The sequence below is a fragment of the Garra rufa genome, chromosome 9 (assembly GCF_049309525.1).
Source record: "Garra rufa chromosome 9, GarRuf1.0, whole genome shotgun sequence".
Classification (NCBI taxonomy): Eukaryota; Metazoa; Chordata; class Actinopteri; order Cypriniformes; family Cyprinidae; genus Garra; species Garra rufa.
The window spans coordinates 11,061,406-11,082,800 of NC_133369.1; the positions used below are offsets into that span (position 1 = coordinate 11,061,406).

Below are 21,395 nucleotides of genomic sequence, written 5' to 3' on the forward strand. Positions count from 1 at the left end.
ATGACTTAGTAAGCAGCAAAGGGCATAAACTAAAGTTAATAGGTGGTAAAGATACGTACAAGCAGTATTAATTAGGATATTAGCCTACTATTTCACATACCTGACCGGAAATGATAGCCTAAGCTGCCATATGAACACGAATGTTGTCAAGATTCTTGCTCTGGAAATCCTGCTTTAGTTTGGCCAACCACAAACGCCTTTAGTTCCTCAGAGTTTTTTGCACTCTTCTTCTTGATTTGTTATAACTTTTGGCAGTCTATAGCCTACTCCAAATGATTTTCCTGATTAGATTACAGGCCAAAACATTACAGTAACTGGCCATTTTCAGAGCAATAATCAGCAAATATACAAGTTTCGTTTCATTGTTTATGTTCTTTGCTGCCAATATGGCCGATAGATGACACGTCTTGAAAACACTCTATAACCAGGCTGACACCGGAAAACTCACACATTCTGTTGAAAAATGTCCGTGCCCGCTCTTGAAATAATAAGGTGGATAGCTGACAAGCAAATCTGTTCCTGTTGTTTTCGTGAATGCAGCATGTTAGCCAAGTACCCAAAACAATCAGCTAAAATCACATTCCTTACGCTTACGAGAGAATTATATAAATAACGTGAGATGAAGATGCTAAGACAATGACAGAATTACATTCGGCTGTGAGCATGAGGGAAAAACTCATTAGAAACACCAACAGAGACAAACTAAGGCCTTGTGCACGTTACAATTCAAAAGCTCATTTCATTTCAATTTCTCTCCTGTTGACGTAGAATTTTAAATTGCAAGTCGATACACTACCACAGACTTTTAAAGTTGTGGTGAAATTGATTCCTTGTATGTTGTTAACAATTGTGAACAATACGTCCATGTATCATTTAATTGTTTTTTGTAAAGAATAAAATGAAGAGGTGATTGTGACTTTTTATCTCATAATTCTGAGTTAATATCTCACAATTGTGACCCTTGATCACAAAAGCAGCTTTAAGTAGCATGGGTATATTTGTAGCAATAGCCAACAATACATAGTATGGGTCAAAATTATTTTTTTTTTAATGCCAAAAATCATTATGATATTAATTAAAGATCATGTTAAGATATTTTGTAAATTTCCTACCGTAAGCATATATCAAAACTTCATTTTTTATTAGCAATATGCATTGCAAAGAACTGAATTTGCTTTATTAAAATAATTGATTCTTTTTGTTAAAGACTTTGTCTAGTTTTTCAGAGTGCGAACCATCTACAGTCTCTTCTATACTTTATTGGTTTTCACGCACCTGGGGCCTCATTTATAAAGACTTGCGTAGAAACCATCCTTGATTTTATCTAAGAACTTTTCTGATTTGATCGTAAGAGCGATTCAGAGAAAACGAACGTACCACGAAATCCATGCGTACGCCAGTCATTCGGATATAAATCACAAATGATCGTGGAATTGTGTGCAGCTGAATGTTCCGCCGTCGAAACGCCCCTGCTTAATTAATTAACATATAAAATGAGCTCATTCCTAAAGCAAAAACTCTGTGACAATGGCAAGTAAAAAGGAGCGCAAGAAATCAAATTATAGTGAGGCTGAACTATCTGCAATACCAGGCATTACCACAAGGAAACGGTCGTACGCCAAGCTGGAATCTGACGTGGAGATAAGTACTTTTCCACGTCAAAGACGGTTTTTATAAATCTGTACTTTGACGTGGATTTGATCGTACGAACACTCTAAGATCAAATCAGTGCGTAAGAAAGTTTTATAAATGAGGCCCCAGGACTTACAATTAGCCTTCATCTGAGCGCAACAATATTTCCTTGTCTTCAAAGAACTGAATTTGGACAACTTTAAAAGCGATTTTCTCAATATTTAGATTTTTTTGCACCCTCAGATTCTGGATTTTCCAATAGCTGTATCTCAACAAACCATACATCAATGGAGAGCTTATTTATTCAGCTTTCAGTTAATTTATAAATCTCCATTTTAAAAAAGATGTTGTCAGACCAGGGTTGCCAGGTTTTCACAGCAAAACCCTCCTAATTGCTACTCAAAACTCGCATTTCAGAGGGGGTCCCCCATTGAAAATCACGTTCTGACTGGGAAAAATAAAGGTTTTTTGGTGGGGTTCCCCTGGCAAAATCTGCATCCCAGGGGCTGAATATCACACTATTGGAGTGGCTTCAACCTGCGGACATTAAAAACAACCAGGGGCAACAGATAAGTAGCCCAATTTTGTGGGAAAACCTTTGACTTGGCAACACCTGGTAGGAACGTAAAGTCCATGTAATGCCTAGGACGAGACTTTCAGTTCATTATCCACTATAGGGAAATAACAAGAAGAATAACAACGTGCAGTAAACAAAACTTTTTGTACTACAAACCAGTGTGCTCATAATTAAGATAACACATTAAAGTAATATGGTAAGACACACCAACCTGCAATATCAAGTAGCTAAACAAGCTGTTTTGCACAGCTAAAAATAGCTGGACGCAGATGAGACCGGAAGCCAGACTCAGAAAATTTACAAATGCCTGTGACCGTTCTTATGGGGAAAAAAAGGTGGATATGAAATATGTGTTCTGAGTTTGTCACATTACAGAAAAATTTTATTAACCACCTAGCCACCTATAAAAAAAACATCAAGTAATTAAAATAAGTTATCAAAATCTTGAAAAAAATAAGCTGTACTTTCTGCTCTCAAATGCTGGGGGCGTGGCCGCTGTCATAACTTAAAGGGATAGTTCACCCAAAAATGAAAATTTGATGTTTATCTGCTTACCCCCAGGGCATCCAAGATGTAGGTGACTTTGTTTTCTCAGCAGAACACAAACGAAGATTTTTAACGAAAACCGGTGCTGTCTGCCAGCCATATAACAACATGCACAGACAAATCCAAATTACACCCTGCGGCTCGTGACGATACATTGATGTCCTAAGACACGAAAGGATTGTTTTTTGTGAAAAACTGAACAGTATTTATATCATTTTTTACCTTTGCAAGCCACGTCCATCTGTCCTGAGCACAAGCTCATCATCCAGCTCGTTTCACGTGTACGCGCTCTGGCGTAGTATACGCAAACGTATATGTAAACATTGAGTGTCGTATACATGCGACAGATCGCTTCCGGTGTTTGCGTATACTACGCCAGAGTGCGTTCACATCTCACGAGCCGGATGCTAAACTTGTGCTCAGGACAGATGGACGTGGCTGTGTTTCAAAGGTAAAAATTTATATTAATACTGTTCAGTTTTTCGCAAAAACCAATCGTTTCGTGTCTTACGACATCAATGTGTCGTCACAAGTCGCAGGGTGTAATTTGGATTTGTCTGTGCATGTTTTTGTTTACTTTTAAAGGTCTGCACCGGTTTGAGTTAAAAATCTTCGTTTGTGTTTTTCTGAGAAAACAAAGTCACCTACATCTTGGATGCCCTGGGGGTAAGCAGATAAACATCAAATTTTCATTTTTGGGTGAACTATCCCTTTAAAGGTAATTAAGTTTAACTCCATAATTCAGTACTAAATAGTTCACAGTCTTTGTAATATGTTTTCAGCAAAACATTTCTAACATTTATGTGTTCAAAAGCAATTCTCTTAATTGCTTTTACGCTGACTTTAAATCTCCACCGATTATATCCAGAGATGGAGACCAACTGGCTCTGCAGCGAATCGGTTTTAGCATCTTTTCTCAATCTGAAAGAAATATGCTCATTACAATAGCAGCAATGTGCTACTATGATCTGGGACTAATGCAGAAATCATGAAATGAGGCTTCTGTCTCGTAACATGCACTAGGCTTGAGATGGATTCCTTAAATTTAGAAAGACAATCACAGGACAGACACTCTAAAGCAGAAGAAAACTTTCGCCACGCTCTCCACAACCAAATATCAAAACTGAAAAATACTACTTTCACATTTCACTCTGAATTATATGACATATGTACAAAATTCTCTGAGAAAAGATGAACGGGACCGGGTGACGTTCTGGTGAAGTGGACATGGGGGTTTCAAATTAGATTGAATCTTACCAGCCTACGAAGCTGTCCTTCAATACATGCGGCACCCTTGAGTGAAAGATCTTAAAACATTTGTACATCGTTACACTACAAGGAATCGATAAACATGTTTTCTCATGCATACAGCAGTAGGTTCTACAGTGACAGCGTGCGTTCAAAACAATAGTTAACTTCCTGCTCCTGCATGAGCTTCTTGCACCTGGGCAACAAGGGCACCAATCACAAGACAGCATGTGTTTGGAGGCGGGGCGGGCCGTGTGTGGGGTCACGAGAGGGGGCGGGGTTTAACGAGGGCACGAGTGGCTGCTGTTGTCTCTGTATCTGCTCAGCACGGCTGGCATTCCGGGTTTGTCTCGTGATGAAATCGTGTTCCTGAGTCCTGGTAACGAATGACAGCAGGAATGGGAATCTGATAGCGCTCTCCGCAACGTCAAGGGTAAGACGGCTCCACGCCACAAATGCTGAACAGACATAGGAGGAGACCATACCCAACTCTTCCATTCACTCGTCCCTTGTTTCTCCATTTGAATTCCTTGTTTTCTTAATGGTTTCGTTTTCTCATTCATACAAAAGCAGAGGAAAATCCTTACGGAGTTTTGCAGACCAGTTTGAGGAGTTCTTTTATATTGATGTTTCCCACAGCTGAAACAGATCACGCACAGACAAAATTAACTTATGCTAGTAAATATGACTAGTGTTATTTGCATGCTTTTTATTATCATAATGGCAATGTGCAGACAGCAAAATTAGATGTTCTTGAGTAAATTTTTAAGAATTCCTTTCAAGAAAAAATTCAATAATTGCACATAGGAACATTCTTCGAAACTTCAAATTGAAATTTTCGAAACTTATTTCATTTATTTTTTTTTTTTTTTGTTGTGAATGTGGCCCTAGAGTTATATGGCGCTTTTCCACTACACAGTACCAGCTCGCCTCGGCTCGACTCGACTCGGCTCGGCTCGGCTCGACTCGGCTCTGTTTGGTTTTCCACTGTGTAAAAGTTGTACCTGTACCTCTACAATAGTACCTGGTTTGTCATAGCGACGCTGCAGGAAACTGCCGTGATGTAATCTTCTACGCGACACACACCCGCTGTCTGCACCTCCTCGTTTGACCACGGCGTATTCTTCCGAGTTGCCATAATATGTAATGGATTGGATATGTCACGCAATCTCTGGCCAAACTTTTTAAAAATGGTGGGGTTATTCTGGATACTATTGCTGGCGCGTGCAATGATGACGCAGTGAATAGTGACGATTCTCTCTGACCAATCAGCAGTCTGCTGTGTTTTCACGTCACATTTAGTATCGCCTCAGCTCGCCTGGAACCTCGCCGGAGGTGGTACGAAAAAAAGTACCTGGAAGCCGGTACAGGTACAACTTTTACACAGTGGAAAACCAAACAGAGCCGAGTCGAGTCGAGCCGAGGCGAGCTGAGGCGAGCTGGTACTGTGTAGTGGAAAAGCGCCATTAGGTATCTAGTTTACTTTCGAGTAAAGTGCTTCATATGATCAGTGGATGGTAGCAATGGGAAAACAAACTTTTCGAAGCTCTGAATTAACTGAACCAATTGTGTGTAAAAATGATTCACTATTTGAAAGCGCTAAAAACGTCACAAGATGGCGGCACCGGCTGGTCAATTCCGTTTAAATGCAACTAACACTAATGATACCTTTTATAACTCTTCAAATTACATTAAATACCATAATATACATGTATACATACATATATAAAAACATCATAGTGGGAGTCTTATTTTGAATGTTTACAATGATTTTTTTTTTAATACGAGCATGAAAATACTGCTTTATTAAGCAGCTGAGTTGAAGAGACATTTTTACTTTTCCAAAAAAAGGAAAAGCAAAAAAACAAACAAAAAAAAAAAAACACTTGTTTTGACTGTCACTGTAAAATGTAGCCTTGACTATTTGAAATTATAGTTAAAATAATAAAATCTTTTAAAAAATAATTATTTACACTTTAACATTCAGTAATTGAAATGTCAGAAAATGTTTATGCTATATCAAAAACTAAAAGGGCTTTTATGTCAAACATGTACAACAGACTGATGGACAAGAGTTTCGTTTTATTTTTATTTTTGTATTATTAAAATTCTTAAAATAATTATCTGAGAAAAACTATAAGACACATGTTCATGGGTTCACCAGATCAATGCCATCCAGTGATTTTAGTATAATTGAATATTTTTGAGTTAGATTTTATTTTTGCTTTCTATTTTTATGTTAATTTTAGTTAAAGTTTTAGGAATTTTGTTCTGTATTTTGTCATTTTTTTAATTAGTTTTTGTTGTTTTTTTAAAATAATTTTTATAATTTCAATTTTAGTTAATAGATTAAGTTAAACTAACTGAAAATGAGAATTTTTTTTACGTCAGAACGCCAGCTCCTGGGTCAGCAACAACACACACATGCGCCGTGGTACTCCTGTGAATTTTTATTTTTGGGTGTACTAACTATAATAACCCAGACACTGTTTAGTGGACTTTTTGAAAGTTTGACCACTGATGCAAAACAAAAGTGAAAGTTCTACACATTATAGTACAGAAAACAAAGTGTAATATCCTCCTGAGAAACAAAATAGCTAAATCATTATTCTGAAGACATATCTATTGATTTACATACATCTGTAATGTGCATATGGTAAGTCTTACCCTGGCACTCTGTCTGTTGGCCTTCCTCTCCTCATCTGGAAGGGGAGGCATGGGGTAGGGGTATCTCCGGCTGGACGCGATGGAGCCCGTTGAAGAAGTGGGCGATTTGGCGGGTGACAGTGTCCTAAGGGCATGAGAAATGTCACATTAGTACTGTAGCACATGAACCGGATACTAGCGTTAACAAACATGGAGCTGTCACCTTTGACCCCTTGAAGAGGTCAGAGGGAGTGTTTCCACGGCAAGCCATCATCCAAAATCACTAACTTCATCAGTCCTTGCCACAAAAATACCCACTGGCTCTTACTGGAGACTGATGCTGGGCAGATACTGTGAGCACAATGTAGTGCTGTTGGGATGTTTAACGAACAAACATACCCGGCTTCATGTGGGTTTACAAACATGGCGGACATGATGAGGTGATCAGGACAGACACATGTGATCAGAGACTATGGCAGCCATACAATGATGAGTGCAAAAGCGACACGTTAAGCAGAAGCCAGCATGCAGAGGGGGACACTAAGTGTGAGAGGGACAGAACAGTAGAGGAATAAAACAAAACAATAAGACAGAACTTTAACTACAACCAATGAGGCTGGTTTGGTCTTTTGATGTTCACACACAGATGCACAAATACAACAACCTACACAGAGCACCTGAGTGAATCTCACGAAAACACATCCTAACCATATTTCAGTCCAAAATCAAAAGAAAATATTATGTTGTGTAAAATTAATTACGTAATTATGATACATCTGATAATGACATAAAATAAATAAACCAGTATAAAATCACTTTTAGGAACATGATTTTCATCTTTTTATGATGATTGGCATTGTGACAATGTTCAATGTTTCTCACACATTTCAGCTCCAAAAGCTTTTTTTTCCACTGGTCGTTTTTATTAATAGTCATTTTTACAGGGTTCATACAGATACTGTAAAATGAAATTCCAGAACTTTCAAGGACTTTTCAAGCACTACTTTTTTGATTTTCAAGGACTTCAATCAAACAATGTATTATCTTTCAAATTCTAAAAAAAGTGGAATGATTTATGAACCTGCTCTGAATTCCCGATCGGAATCAAATGATTTGCGATCCATGCTTGAAGTGCCAATCTGAAGCAAAAGATTCATGAACCTGCATAAACCCGCACTGAAATCCCGATTTAAATAAAATGATTCACGATGAGCGCTACAAAGTTCCTTTCTAAAGCAAAACATTCACAAACCCGCTTTAAAGTTCCAATCTAAATCAAATAACTCGCGAACCCGCTCTGGATCCCTGATCTAAATCAAATGATTTGGTCCGTGCTTCAAAGTTCCGATCTGATGCAAAACATTCGCGAACCTGCTCCGAATTTCCAATCTAAATCAAATGATTTGCGAACCAGCTCATAAATCTAAATCAAATGATTCACACTCCAAGCTCCGAAGTTCCGATCTGAAGCAAAACATTCACAAACTCATTCCGAAGATCCGATTTAAATCAAATGATTCGCGCTACATGCTCCGAAGTTCCAATCTGAAGCAAAACGTTCACAAACCCGCTCCAAAGTTCAGATGTAAACCAAATGACGCATAAACCCGCTCTGAAATCCCGATCTAAATAAAATGATTCATAGTTTGTGCTCCGAAGTTCCGATCTGATGCAAAACATTCACAAACCCATTCAGAAGATCTGATCGAAATCAAATGATTTGCACTCCAAGCTCCGAAGTTCCAATCTGAAACAAAACATTTAAACCCATTCCGAAGATCCGATCTAAATCAAATGATTTGCGCTCTGTGCTCTGAAGTTCCAATCTAAAGTATAACATTAACAAACCCATTCAAAGTTTCAATCTAAACCAAATGACACATAAACCCACTCTGAATTTCCGAACTAAATCAAATGATTCACAATCTGTACTCCGTAGTTCCAATCTAAAGCAAAAGATTCACGAACCCGTTCCAAAATTCTGATCTAAATCAAATGATTTGCGAACCTGCTCCGAAATCCAGATCTAAATCCAATGATTTGCGGTCCACGCTCAGAAGTTCCAATCTGAAGCAAAACATTCACAAACCCTCTCCAAAGTTTCGATCTAAACCCGCTCTGAAATCCTGATCTAAATCAAACGATCAGTGCTCTGAAGTTCCAATCTGAAGCAAAATATTCACAAATCCGCTCCGAAATTCCAATCTAAATCAAATTATTTGCGATCCACACTCCGAAGTTCCAATCTGAAGCAAAAAATTCTTTACTGCTTTAATATTTGCATTACAATAATGAGAATTTTTGAGATTTTTCTTTAAAGTCCTAAAATATTTTCTATGTGAAAAATATTTATTTCTTTTGGTTCTGGACTGAAATCTCATCTAAACATGTTCTTGGTTTTGTCAGATGATCATATGAAAGGCATTCCTGGATACTTGCATCACATGATTACTGATGTTCACATCAAATGATGCACTGATTATCAAATGCCTTCTGTCTCCTTCAAAGACAAGCGATCAGTTAAACGACTATATTATGAAGTATGAATGGAAGATTTCTAAGGACAAACATTCATGATTTATGCTTCCAAAACACTGGACATGTTGTTAATCCTTGTGACTGTAGAAATGTTCATGCATATATGCATTACACCACTTTTAACACTGCAGATTAACGTCTAGTGTGCTAGTGTTGAAGAGGTGTTGTAATAAAATAATACATGTTTAGAGGGTCAAAATATATCTACATATATATTGAATGGAATAGTTTCTGCCAGCAAGTGCTCTTCAAACCCTAACACTCAGTTCTCATCTCTGAGAAAATTATATTTGATCAGGGAAACGAACATGAACTGATGAATAGGGGACAGATATGATGTTATTGTACCTAATATAAGGTCCTTCAGTGTTTTTATTCACATCTTCTACCCATTTAGTTACATAATATTCTGATTTGACGCAAGGGGTTAAATACCTGCAGGAGGAGGATGGGGAAGGAGCGATGTGAACAGAGAGATAGAGAAAGGGAAGGGGAGAAGAGAGAGAACAGGAGAGATAGGAGAAACAGGATAAAGAAGGAAGTTGGTAAAAGACAGCAGCAGCACTGAAATTCTTTACGGTCCAAGATGCAGGTGAGAGATCAGACAGCAGCTCAGACTATAGCACCTACACAGATATCAAGTTTTTTCGCTTTGTGGCTGTTGAAGGACAGAACATTTGTAACATCAGCATCCAATTGACCTCAGTTCACCCAAAAATTAAAAATTTGTCAATATTTATTTGTTGTTCCAAACTTATTAGACTTAATTTCTTTATGGAACACAAACTAGAATGTTCTGTAAAATAAAAGAGCATTTGTGGTTAAAAAGTATATAAATAGTATTTTTTCTTCTTCTTTTTTTTTTTTTTAGAAAATGACTGATCGATTCACTAGATAAGAACCTTATTCCTCGGCTGGGATTGTGTAGATCCAAATTGCATTCCTTTGAAGCTGCATTGAAACTGCAATTTGTACCTTTAACCATTATATGGAGAAAAATCCTGGAATTTTTTTCTTCAAAAACCTTAATTTATTTTTAACTGAAGAAAGACAGACATGAACATCTTGGAAGACATGGGAGTGAGTATCAGGAAATTTTTATTCTGGATGTGAACTAATCCTTTAAGGTTATCCATAGTGAGACTTAAAGTATGATTTATCATATCAAATGGCCTAAGAAGGTCTAGAATATAGTGAATGAGTCACACAGACTGCTTTTTAATACTTTGTATAGAAAAGCATAAACTTTCTGTTTGTGTTCTAAAGAAAGAAAGTCATACCGGTTTGGAAGGACATGATAAATGAATGATGATGATTTTTCAGTGAACTGTTCCTTTAAATTTAGCAGAACCATCAAGCTATTCAAGATAAAGCACATCTCAGTAGTGCGATGCTGCTTACTAATGCGTTTCTGAATATGTCTTGCTTCAAACTTAGAAATTAAAGTTGTAGTATTTGTGTAGGTCAGCTGCATGTTGTTTTTTGTTTTAGTTGTGGTCAGTTTGTCATGCGTTTAAAAAAAAGAAAGTTCAGGTGCAGAAACGAGCATCAAGCTGAAATCAGAATCAGAGTGTGTATTGTGTTCATACAGATGATGACAGACGTGCAGGTCAGTTTCAACGTGCTGTTTGTTTCAGAGGTTAAACCATTGCACACATCAATGCACACCGACATTTACTCCAAACACACAGAACAACATTTTTAATATATTTTTGTTTGCACTGTAGTACTGAAACATGGCATAGAGTTTAAGACTCCATGCAAAGTCCAACATCTACATCAGTCACTGTACGATGTCATGTGACACGTCATTATGGCAACACTTCATCACTTACTCTGTGGAGTTGGAGCGAGGACGGAACTTCTTTCCCTTGAGCTTCTTACGGGTACCTGTGATGTTTCCTGCATCGATAGAAAAGGAGAACACATATGAATGCTGAGACAAATCTGACAAGCTCTGTCATTTAGAATAGATGTGCAGCTGTCAAAAGTTTACATACACCTCGCAGAGTCTGCAAAATGTTAATTATTTAACCAAAATAAGAGGCATTATACAAAATTCATGTTATTTTTTTATTTAGTACTGACCTGAATAAGATATTTCACATTAAAGATGTTTACATATAGTTCACAAGAGAAAATAGTTGAAGAAATAGTTGAATTTATAAAAATGACCCAGTTCAAAAGTTGCATACACTTGATTCTTAATGCTGTGTTGTTACCTGAATGATCCACAGCTGTTTTTTTTTTGTTTTTTTTTTGTTTAGTGATAGTTGTTTATTAGTCCCTTGTTTGTCCTGAACAGTTAAACTACCCGCTGTTCTTCAGAAAAATCCTTCAGGTCCCACAATTTTTTTTGCTTTTTCAGCCTTTTTGTGTATATAAACAATGACTGTATGATTTTGAGATCCATCTTTTCACACTGAGGACAACTGAGGGACTCATATGCAACTATTACAGAAGGTTTAAACGCTCACTGATGCTCCAGAGGGAAAAACAATGTAATGCAGAGCTGGGGGATGAAAACTTTTGAACAGAATGAAGATGTGTGCATTTAATTTAAAAATCATTTATTACTGCCCTTCAGAAGCTACAGAAGATACTGACATTTTACCCAGAAGACAAAATAAGTTTAATTTACCCTGACCTTTTCAAATTAAAAAAAGTTTACACCCCTAATGCAGTTTTTCCTTCTGAAGTATCAGTGAGCGTTAAGGGTTAAGATACCCAAAAACACTAAAAAAAAAAAAAAACAAAGAATTTGTGGAACCTGAAGGTCAAACGAAGAACTCATAAACAACTATCACTAAATATAAAAAAAGCTGTGGATCATTCAGGTAACAACACAGTATTAAGAATCAAGTGTATGTAAACTTTTGAACAGGGTCATTTTTAGAAATTCAACTTTTATTTTCTCTTGTGGACTATATGTAAACATCTTTTATGTGTGAAATATCTTATTTAGGTCAGTACTAAATCAAAAATAACATGCATTTTTTATGATCCTTATTTTGGTTAAATGATAAACATTTTGCAGATTCTGCAAGGTGCAACTTTTGAATTCAACTGTATTTATGGGTGCGTTACCTTGCCATGAGTTGCTCCTGGGTCGTCCGTTTTCACAGACGTCAGAGATGTGCTTGGCATCTGGGATTCTTTCACTCCAGGAGTGAGAGAGACCGTTAGATCTTCAGACCAAAGAACAGAGAAATTCTTATTGAAGTTCATTAAATTTAGTTAAAGAGATTAAAAGGGTTCTGTATGAGGAAAACACATGATAGAGACGTCACATGGACCATTCCTACTAAGCAGTACAGTTTAATGTTAAATCACTGTTATTAAAAGAGAAATCATATCAGTTTGCTTTTTATTTTAGCACACAATTAAGTGTTTGTCCCATGTCTCTGTGTGCTGCATACTATCATGGAAACTGGCTGTATTAAACTTTCTTAATTTCTCTTTCTTTTAATCAAAATGTCTAGCAAAGTTTTCTTTGAAATGTTGTAATTTATGATATTTTATAGGTTTTCCACTTGACTTCAACGTCACTTTTTATCCCTGTTAATCTATTTAATTTTCTTGATGAAAGTGAATTTCTTTAATGATATCATCATCATCATTCAAATGACATCATGTACTTCCCTAAAGTTCTTTCTCATTACAGTACATTAATTTTTAAGTAGAGATCAAAAGATACTGTAAAGCAGGAATGACCCGAATCACTGTGATGAGCAGAAGAAACGCACTGATATGAGCAAGATGAGCATGAGATCATGGAGACGGGACACCATGTAGACACTGACTTACTTACTGACCCAATATTAATAATACAAGAGCCTGTTAGGACTATAACAATAACCAAGAGAAAGACAAACAGACAGTTTTAAGCACAAACATAGCACAAACCCACAGCAGAGAAGGAAAGAATAAGAAGGAATAAAAACCTGCAAGTCTTGACTTAAAATGACATCCTGTAGAAGGAACTGCAGTTTGTTTTAAGTCTGTGCCAGATAAAACTGGTATTATTTCATACTTTTAATAATATATAGCTCATCAACAGCATGAACTGTCCCTTAGGAAAAAACACAAATGTGACCCTGGACCACAAAACCAGTCATAAGGTTAAATTTTACAAAACTGAGATGTATACATCATATGAAAGCTAAATAAATAAGCTTTCTATTGATGTATGGTTCGTTAGGATAGAACTATATTTGGCCGAGATACAACTATTTGAAAACCTGGAATCTGAGGGTGCAAAAAAATCAAAATGCTGAGAAAATCACCTTTAAAGTTCTTCAAATTAGGTTCTTAACAATGCATATTACTAATCAAAAATTACATTTTGATATATTTATAGTAGGAATTTTACAAAAAATCTTCATGGAACATGATCTTTACTTAATTTCCTAATGATTTTTGGCATAAAAGAAAAATCAATAATTTTGACCCATACAATATATTTTTGGCTATTGCTACAAATATACCCCAGCGACTTAAGACTGGTTTTGTGGTCCAGGGTCACAAATGAGATCTCTTTAACATTCTCGGTTATATCTCCTAGACAGCAATGTGACTAAATCTAACACTGCTCAGATTTGCAAAGATGCCTAAATTAACAGATCTCAGTATGAATGAACTCAGTATTTCTCATCAAATTATGTCTGACCTACATTAAGGTTATATCTCTATACTTTTACTACATATATAAAATTTTCTAATTTCTGTATTTAAGTATAAGTTAACTTCCAAAATGAAAATTTCCTATAAGTTAATCACCCCCATGTCATTAAAGATGTTCATGCCTTTTTTCAGTCGCAAAGAAATAATGTTTTTTGAGGAAACCATTCCAGGATTTTTCTCCATATAGTGGACTTCACTGGACTTCCCCTTATTCCTCAGCTAGGATCATGTAGAGCCCTTTAAGGCTGCTTTGAAATTGCAGTTTGGATCTTCAACCCATTTGCTAGTATTGAAGTCTTCCATATAGAAAAAAATCTTGGAATGTTTTCTCAAAAACCTTAATTTCTTTGCGACCGAAGAAAGAAAAACTGGAAGTGAACTTCTCCTTTAAGTCTCCAAAGTATTTTCACAGAAACATTGACAAAGACAACATTGAAACTTTCATTAAGTTTCCTATTTGTTCTCAAAGGAAACTTTTACACCGTGTGTTAGCAGAACAGGCAAAGCGATGAGGATGAAGATGGAGATGAAGCACACCTGAAGCCGAACAGAGAGATGTTTTGGCTGATGGAAGGGATAGAGGGAGTGAAAGAGCAGGTGTTGATCTGAAGGTGAGACAGGTAAGCAGACCTCTTCTTGGAGCTGCTGCCGGAGTTTGAGCTCACGCCCTGCGGCATGTCGCTGTACAGAGAATCAGCGTCTCCAGGCTTCTTCACGTAATCACCCGGAGGCATTTGACTGACAAAATGAAGAAGGTTTGATCTGAAAACCGAGCTGGGAAACATCTTAAAGGGTTAGTTCCTCCAAAAATGAAAAATCTGTCATTAATTACCCACCCTCATGTCGTTCAGAACCTGTAAGAGCATTGTTTATCTTCAGAACCCAAATTAAGATACTTTTGATGTAATCCGAGAGCTTTCTGACCCTGCATAGACAGCAATGCAACTGACACGTTTAAGACCCAGGAAAGTAGTAAGGACATTGTTAAAATAGTCCATGTGACAAAAATGGTTCAGCTTTAATTTTCTGAAGCTATGAGAATATTTTTGTGTGCAAAGAAAACCAAAATAACAACTTATTCTCATAAAATTAAGCTTGAACCACTGATATCACATGGACTATTTTAACAATGTCCTTTCTAGGCCTCGAACGTGTCAGTTGCGTTGCTGTCTATAGAGGATCAGAAAGTATTTGGATTTCATCCAAAATATCTTAAGATGAGCCTTACAGGTACAACTAATGACAGAATTTCCATTTTTGGGTGAACTAAGCCTTTTATTTTTTTTATTTTTTTTTTATTTTTTTATTTTTTAACTAAGCCTTTTAATCTAATCACTCAAAAAATATGTACAGTACACTACCATTCAAAAGTTTGGGGTCAGTAAGATTTTTTTAGTTTTTTTTTAAAGAAATTAATACTTTAGTTCATCAAACTGATCAAAGGAGATATTTGTATTTCAAATAAATGCTGTTCCTCTTAAGTTTTGTTTCATTAAAGAATGATTTCTGAAGGATCATGTAACACTGAAGACTAGTAATGGCTGCTGAAAATTAAGCTTGGCATCACAGGATTAAATTACTTTAATTAAGTTCGTTTAAATTGTAATAAAATTTCACTATATTACTGTTTTTACAATATTTTTGATCAAATAAATGCAGGCTTGGTAAGCATAAAATACTTCTTTCAAAAACATAAAAAAATCTTACTTACCCAAACATTTGTATGGCAAACAAAAGTTTCCATTTACTCACACAGGAACATAAGAAATTGTTATAAAATGAACAAAAAGGGAGACAAACCGACAAAATCTTCTGTGTACGTCAGACTCAGCATACTGGCGCTGTCTGTAGCTCCTTTACAGCGAGAAAAGACAAAGAAAAAATAGAATTAGAATAAAACATCCAGAGAAAACCATAACAAAAGGACAAATCTGTATATCATTTGGTTCTGTATGTGGTGAAGCTGTTGTGCTCCAAAAGTTAACTGCAAGAAAGTTTGGAACGACATGAGGGCAAATGCTGATAGAATTATCCCTGGAAGTAAAGTTTAATAAAGTTTTCAGCTAGTCAGAGGTCTGTAGTCATGTGACTCACTTGTATCCCCATGCAGAAATGCCTAGAATCAGTGCGAGGACCAGGATGGAGCCCGCAATGGCCCCGATGATGATGTTAGTAGTGATGATCCCTGTCAGAGAAACAAAGCATTAAATGTGTAGCCACTGAAAACTAAAGTCAACACTGACCTGCAATCATCTGGACAAACCAAAACGAATCTGATATAGATATAGAATCTAATATTTTTGGTTTGTTTTGTCCAGTTGACCGCATACCAAACTCAATCTGGAATAAAAACAGATAGAGACACAAACTAGAAAAAAGATTTAGATCAATTCTTTCTGTCCACGGAGGCTGTATGTTAAAGGCATCCATTTAAATCAAATCCATAAAACGGGTATATGACAGGGTTTAAAACATCACAGCACAGCAGATAAACACTGCTAGCTTTCATTCAGACAGAAACACGGAGGAATGATGGGGCGAGTGAACGACAAAACGACAGAGAAGAAACGACAACACACAACAACTCAAATCTAAACTCACTGTCACTCCAGCAAAAGACATGAGCCTGTCCACAAAGAACGAGTGCGTATAAATAAAAGCCATGAAACAGAAAAATAAAAAAGAGAAATTAAAAGCGTGTGAAATGTGTGTGAATTGTGAATGAACTGTTGAACATGAATATGATAACAGAACAGAAGAATAACAGACTAATGAAAAAAATATATCTTGAGATTTTCAGCCTTCACATATTTAAATATGTTTGTTAACAGTCAAGCAGATTAAAACGTTTAATGTACTAATTAATTTATCATAAAATTGAGCAAATAATCAATTAAGCTTAAGCTCAATTAAGCTTTTTTCCACATAAATTACAATAATTAAAACCCTTCAGTGTGTTAATACTGCTGGTGCAACTGTTTAATGTTGTGTTTAAGATCGTTATGAAATCGATTTATGTATCTGTTTTAAAAAATTGACTTATGACATATACTTAGACATGGCCGTTTTTTTAAACTTTATGCAAGGTGATGAGTCTCCACTTGCTGAAGGCCTTTAAACATAATTTCCATGTCTGTTGCATCTGGGCTTGTGTCATAAGCTGGTTTTGTAATGTGTGTTGGTAACGAATTTCCAAATAGTGGAACTGGTTTTGTATGTCATCTTGTAACGACTAAGAGAAAGTGGAAGTTTGACCTACCTGATGTTTTGGCTGTGGGTCGCACAAGGGGGTTACTCAGAGGAGAGGTGGAGTTACAGTCCTCACCTGCCCAGCCCAGGTCACACACACACCTGAGCTCATTACTGCACACCTACAACACACACACACACATAGATAAACCATTTATATACCTAAGTCAAAACACAGCAGCATTTAACCTAATCTTTCACTGAAATAAAAGAAGATGCAGGGACTTCAATCAGTGAATTGTTTATTTACTTATAAGGGGTATTAAACACATATTTGATATTAACCACATTTATTTAATACATTTTAACAATATATTATTGTATTTTTATTTATACATTCATAAAACATTATTATAAATTTAAATTAGTGCTGTCAATGCAATAAAAAAGCTAATTAACAGCACATTTTTGTAACAAACGTGATTAAACAAAAAAAAGGTAAACAATATATTTTGACAATAATCTTATTTTCTAGATTAATGTAGAAAACAATTTAAAGATGCTATATTTAAAATATTTGTTTAATGGCATCTTTATACTATATTCTGTACTATGAATGAAGGCCAGTATCAACAATACCAATATAATACTGATGCCTCTGGATTTTTTAAAATTACCAGTCAAAAATTTTTGAACAGTAAGGCTTTTAAAGTTTTTTAAAGAAGTCTCTTCTGCTCACCAAGCGTTTATTTATTTGATCCAAAATACAGCAAAAACAGTACAATTTTGAAATATTTCTACTATTTAAAATTACTATTTTCTATTTGAATATATATTAAAATGTAATTTATTCCTATGATTTCAAAGCTGAATTTTTTGCATCATTACTCCAGTCACATGGTCCTTCAGAAATCATTCTAATATTCTGACTTGCTGCTCAAAAAGTCATTTATTATTATTATGTTGAACAGCGGAGTTGAATTTTCAATTAATACAAGGTTCAGAAAAACAGCGTTTATCTGAAATAGAAATCTTTTGTAACATTATAAATGCCTTTATCATCAATTATCTATCATCAAAGCATTCTTGCTAAATAAAGAAAAAAGAAAAAGTATACTGACTCCACGATACAAAAGCTTTTTATTTCAGATAAATGCTGATCTTTGGATCTTTCTATTCATCAACGAATCCTGACAAAAATGTCCTCAACTATTTAAAATATTGATAATAATAATAAAAAATGTTTCTTGAACAGCCAATCAGCAATTAGAATCATTTCTGAAGGATCATGTGACTGAAGACTAAAGTAATGATGCTGAAATTTTAGCTTTGATCACAAGAATAAATTACATTTCAAAATATATTCAAATAGAAAGCAGTTATTTTAAATAGTAAAAATATTTCACATTTCTTTTTTTGCTGTATTTTGCATAAAAAATGCAGCCTTGGTGAGCAGAAAATAATTATTTTAGAAACATTACAAACTTTTGACTGGTAGTGTAAATTCAGCTACTCAACATTGTAGTAAAATTTGTGCTATCATTTAATAGGCATAAACTATTACAAAACATTAAAAACTTTAACTTTTAATTTGAGTGAACTTAAAACAATCTTCACATAAACTTCACATAATGTCAAATTCAGCTGCGACTTTTATATAGTCCATTGTATAAAGAGGAAAATAGTAATATAGTGATGTGTCTTTCTCTATCAGTATCAAGTTTTTCAAGTGCTGCCAGGTCATTTTTCACCTACTTAGTTTATTTTGTATATTCATTTTTACAATAAATAAGAAAATACTATTTCACATCTTAAATCAGTCTAAATTCTCTTCTGATTATTTACTCATGGCATTCGGCGCTTATGCATATGCACATTTTTTTTCAGCTGAAACTGGATCATTGGGTGACACAACTGTCCCAGTTTACAGCACACACACAATCTCTCACCCCATGTCCAGAGCAGATCACCCTTTCGTTGGTGCCGGGGCATGTGCTGAAGTTAAATTCCTGCACTGGGAGGCATTTGTGGTTAAAGCAGATGCGATCCGTCCCACACGCCGTTCCGTCCTCAACATATCCCAAATCAGTGTCACCGTCAATCAGCACATGGCCTCCACTGAAACATTCAAACTCAGTTTAGGAAAATCAATCACACAGAAGCGGAAGTGATCATGTGTTTGTGTGCATACCTGCAGTCCAGTGAGGCGCTGTGCTGGGCCACAGAGAAAGAAGTCAAACCTCCCTGTAACTCTCCTAGTCTGGGTGCAGGAGAAATGTTGGAGCACAGCAGGTATCCACAGTGGACATCCCTAAAAACACACACATGGACACTTTTTAATCTAGGTAGAGTACATCAAATTTAGGCAATCCCATGATGAACTAGAAAAATAGGGATTTTAAGCAACATTTTCAAGTCTCAAAAAGTCAAAAAGCATACTATACATAAACATCCACGTTTTGTGGTATAGAAAACCTATTACATTTATTTAGTAACTGTCAACAGTGTGGTATAACCATCAAACTCACTGTTTTTTGCACTGGATCCAGGTGTCTCTGTCACGTCCACAGTTGCCCTTCTCTGTGCCCTCAATGTTGAGTTTCTCATAACAAAACTTATCAGCCGATGTTGCTTCTTCAGAAACAAAGTATCAAAATTACATCAGAACCACTAACTGAAATCAATATGATTAAGTACTAAAATTAATAAAACTAAAACTGAAATTAAAATACAGCCAAATAGAACAGAAAAATAAACACATTAAAAACAACCAAAAAAACAACTTAATAAAGACAAAAGCACATAATACATTTGCTAAAATTATAAAATTAAAGTGAAATATAAAATGTAAAATTAAAAAATAAATCTAAAAAACAATAAATAACATAATGATATTAATATAACAATGTCACTCACTCTCTCCCCAGAGGTATTTGCACTGTCTGTCCTTGGTTTTGCACCTGCCATTGAAACATCTTCCCTAAAATGAGTTTAAATTAAGTATGTTACAGTGACATATCAAAATAATATAAAACGATAAATAATAAATTATGATTATTTCATATATATTTGATACATGTGACCTTGAACCACAAAACCAGTCATAAAAGTACTAATTTTTTTTAATTGAGATTTATACATCATCTAAAAGCTGAATATTTGGCTGAGATTCGACTTTTTGAAAATATTGAGAAAATTGCCTTTAAAGTTGTCTATAAGTTCTTATCAATGCATATTACTAATCAAAAAAAAACATTTTGATATAATTACGGTAGAAAATTTACAAAATATCTTCATGGAACATGATCTTTATTTAATATCCTAATAATTTTTGGCATAAAAGAAATGTTGATATTTTTGACCCATACCAAACATACCTGTGCTACTTATGACTGGTCTTGTGGTCCAGGGTCAAATATATAAAAACTTACTTGGTCTTTCTCACATGTGTAACCATCCATCTTGTGCAGATTTGGAGGACACTGTGAAGAATATATTGAGGTTTACACTTTAAAGCATGTTTAGAATGGCATATTATCTACTGTTTTTAAACAAATGTCATATGCAATGTATAGTAGGATATTTGAATTTTAAGTATGCATAGAATACAGGTATGATCTACTAGATTTGCAGAAATGTGCAATACACAGTAGAGTACACTGACTAAAATAGTGGATTCCATAATGCAATGTGTTTGCATTGAACCAGAAGCTATATCTTAACTGCCAAGTGACTGCCAGACCATTAAATAGATGGTCTGGCAGATTTAACGTGCAAAATAAATATTTTTTCTCTATGATAGTTGAATGCCACTAACTAAATTTAGCATGCATCAAGTGGCATACTATTGCTCACAACATTTACAATCAAATACAAAATACTGCGTTTTTAAATACTATGCAGTACAATACATTCAGCATTTAATTCCAAGGAATAGTTCACCCAAAAATGAAAACAGTTCACCCTTGGACCATCCAAAATGTAGATTCAAGTTTGTTACTTTACCAGAACACATTTGGTGAAACCTAGCATTGCAAAACATCACCTTAAACCGCAAGTAACTGACACAACACTAATGCTTGTGAAGTGAATATCTGTGTATATTTTTCCCTGAAAGCACAGTTATGCACTGAGGACTCGTATTTTAGCTAAAAGCAATGGTTTAAGGTTTAAAACATCCTAAGGATAGATTTGTTTCTTAAAAACACAGCTTTTTACTTCACAAGATGTTAATTGGTTGATTGAAGTTGTGTGGATTACTTGTGGATTATTGTGATGTTTTCATCAGCTGTTTTGACTCTCATTCTGATGGCACCCATTCACTGTAGAGGATCCA

At 35.4% G+C, this 21,395-nt stretch overlaps 1 protein-coding gene across 1 annotated transcript in view; it reads right to left on the reverse strand.

The window, feature by feature from the left end:
• Positions 1-4,621: 4,621 nt before the first annotated feature.
• Positions 4,622-21,395, reverse strand: part of adam22 (ADAM metallopeptidase domain 22) — an 89,874-nt gene continuing 73,100 nt past the window's right edge. The window contains exons 19-32 of the mRNA XM_073846526.1: positions 20,491-20,541; positions 19,976-20,039; positions 19,588-19,693; positions 19,251-19,370; positions 19,009-19,177; positions 17,130-17,241; positions 15,965-16,055; positions 15,671-15,724; positions 14,408-14,608; positions 12,275-12,375; positions 11,023-11,089; positions 9,536-9,622; positions 6,671-6,794; positions 4,622-4,642 (exon numbers count right to left, since the gene is read on the reverse strand). Coding sequence (XP_073702627.1) covers positions 4,622-4,642; positions 6,671-6,794; positions 9,536-9,622; positions 11,023-11,089; positions 12,275-12,375; positions 14,408-14,608; positions 15,671-15,724; positions 15,965-16,055; positions 17,130-17,241; positions 19,009-19,177; positions 19,251-19,370; positions 19,588-19,693; positions 19,976-20,039; positions 20,491-20,541 — 1,368 coding nt within the window. The remainder of the gene's footprint in view (positions 4,643-6,670; positions 6,795-9,535; positions 9,623-11,022; positions 11,090-12,274; positions 12,376-14,407; positions 14,609-15,670; positions 15,725-15,964; positions 16,056-17,129; positions 17,242-19,008; positions 19,178-19,250; positions 19,371-19,587; positions 19,694-19,975; positions 20,040-20,490; positions 20,542-21,395) is intronic.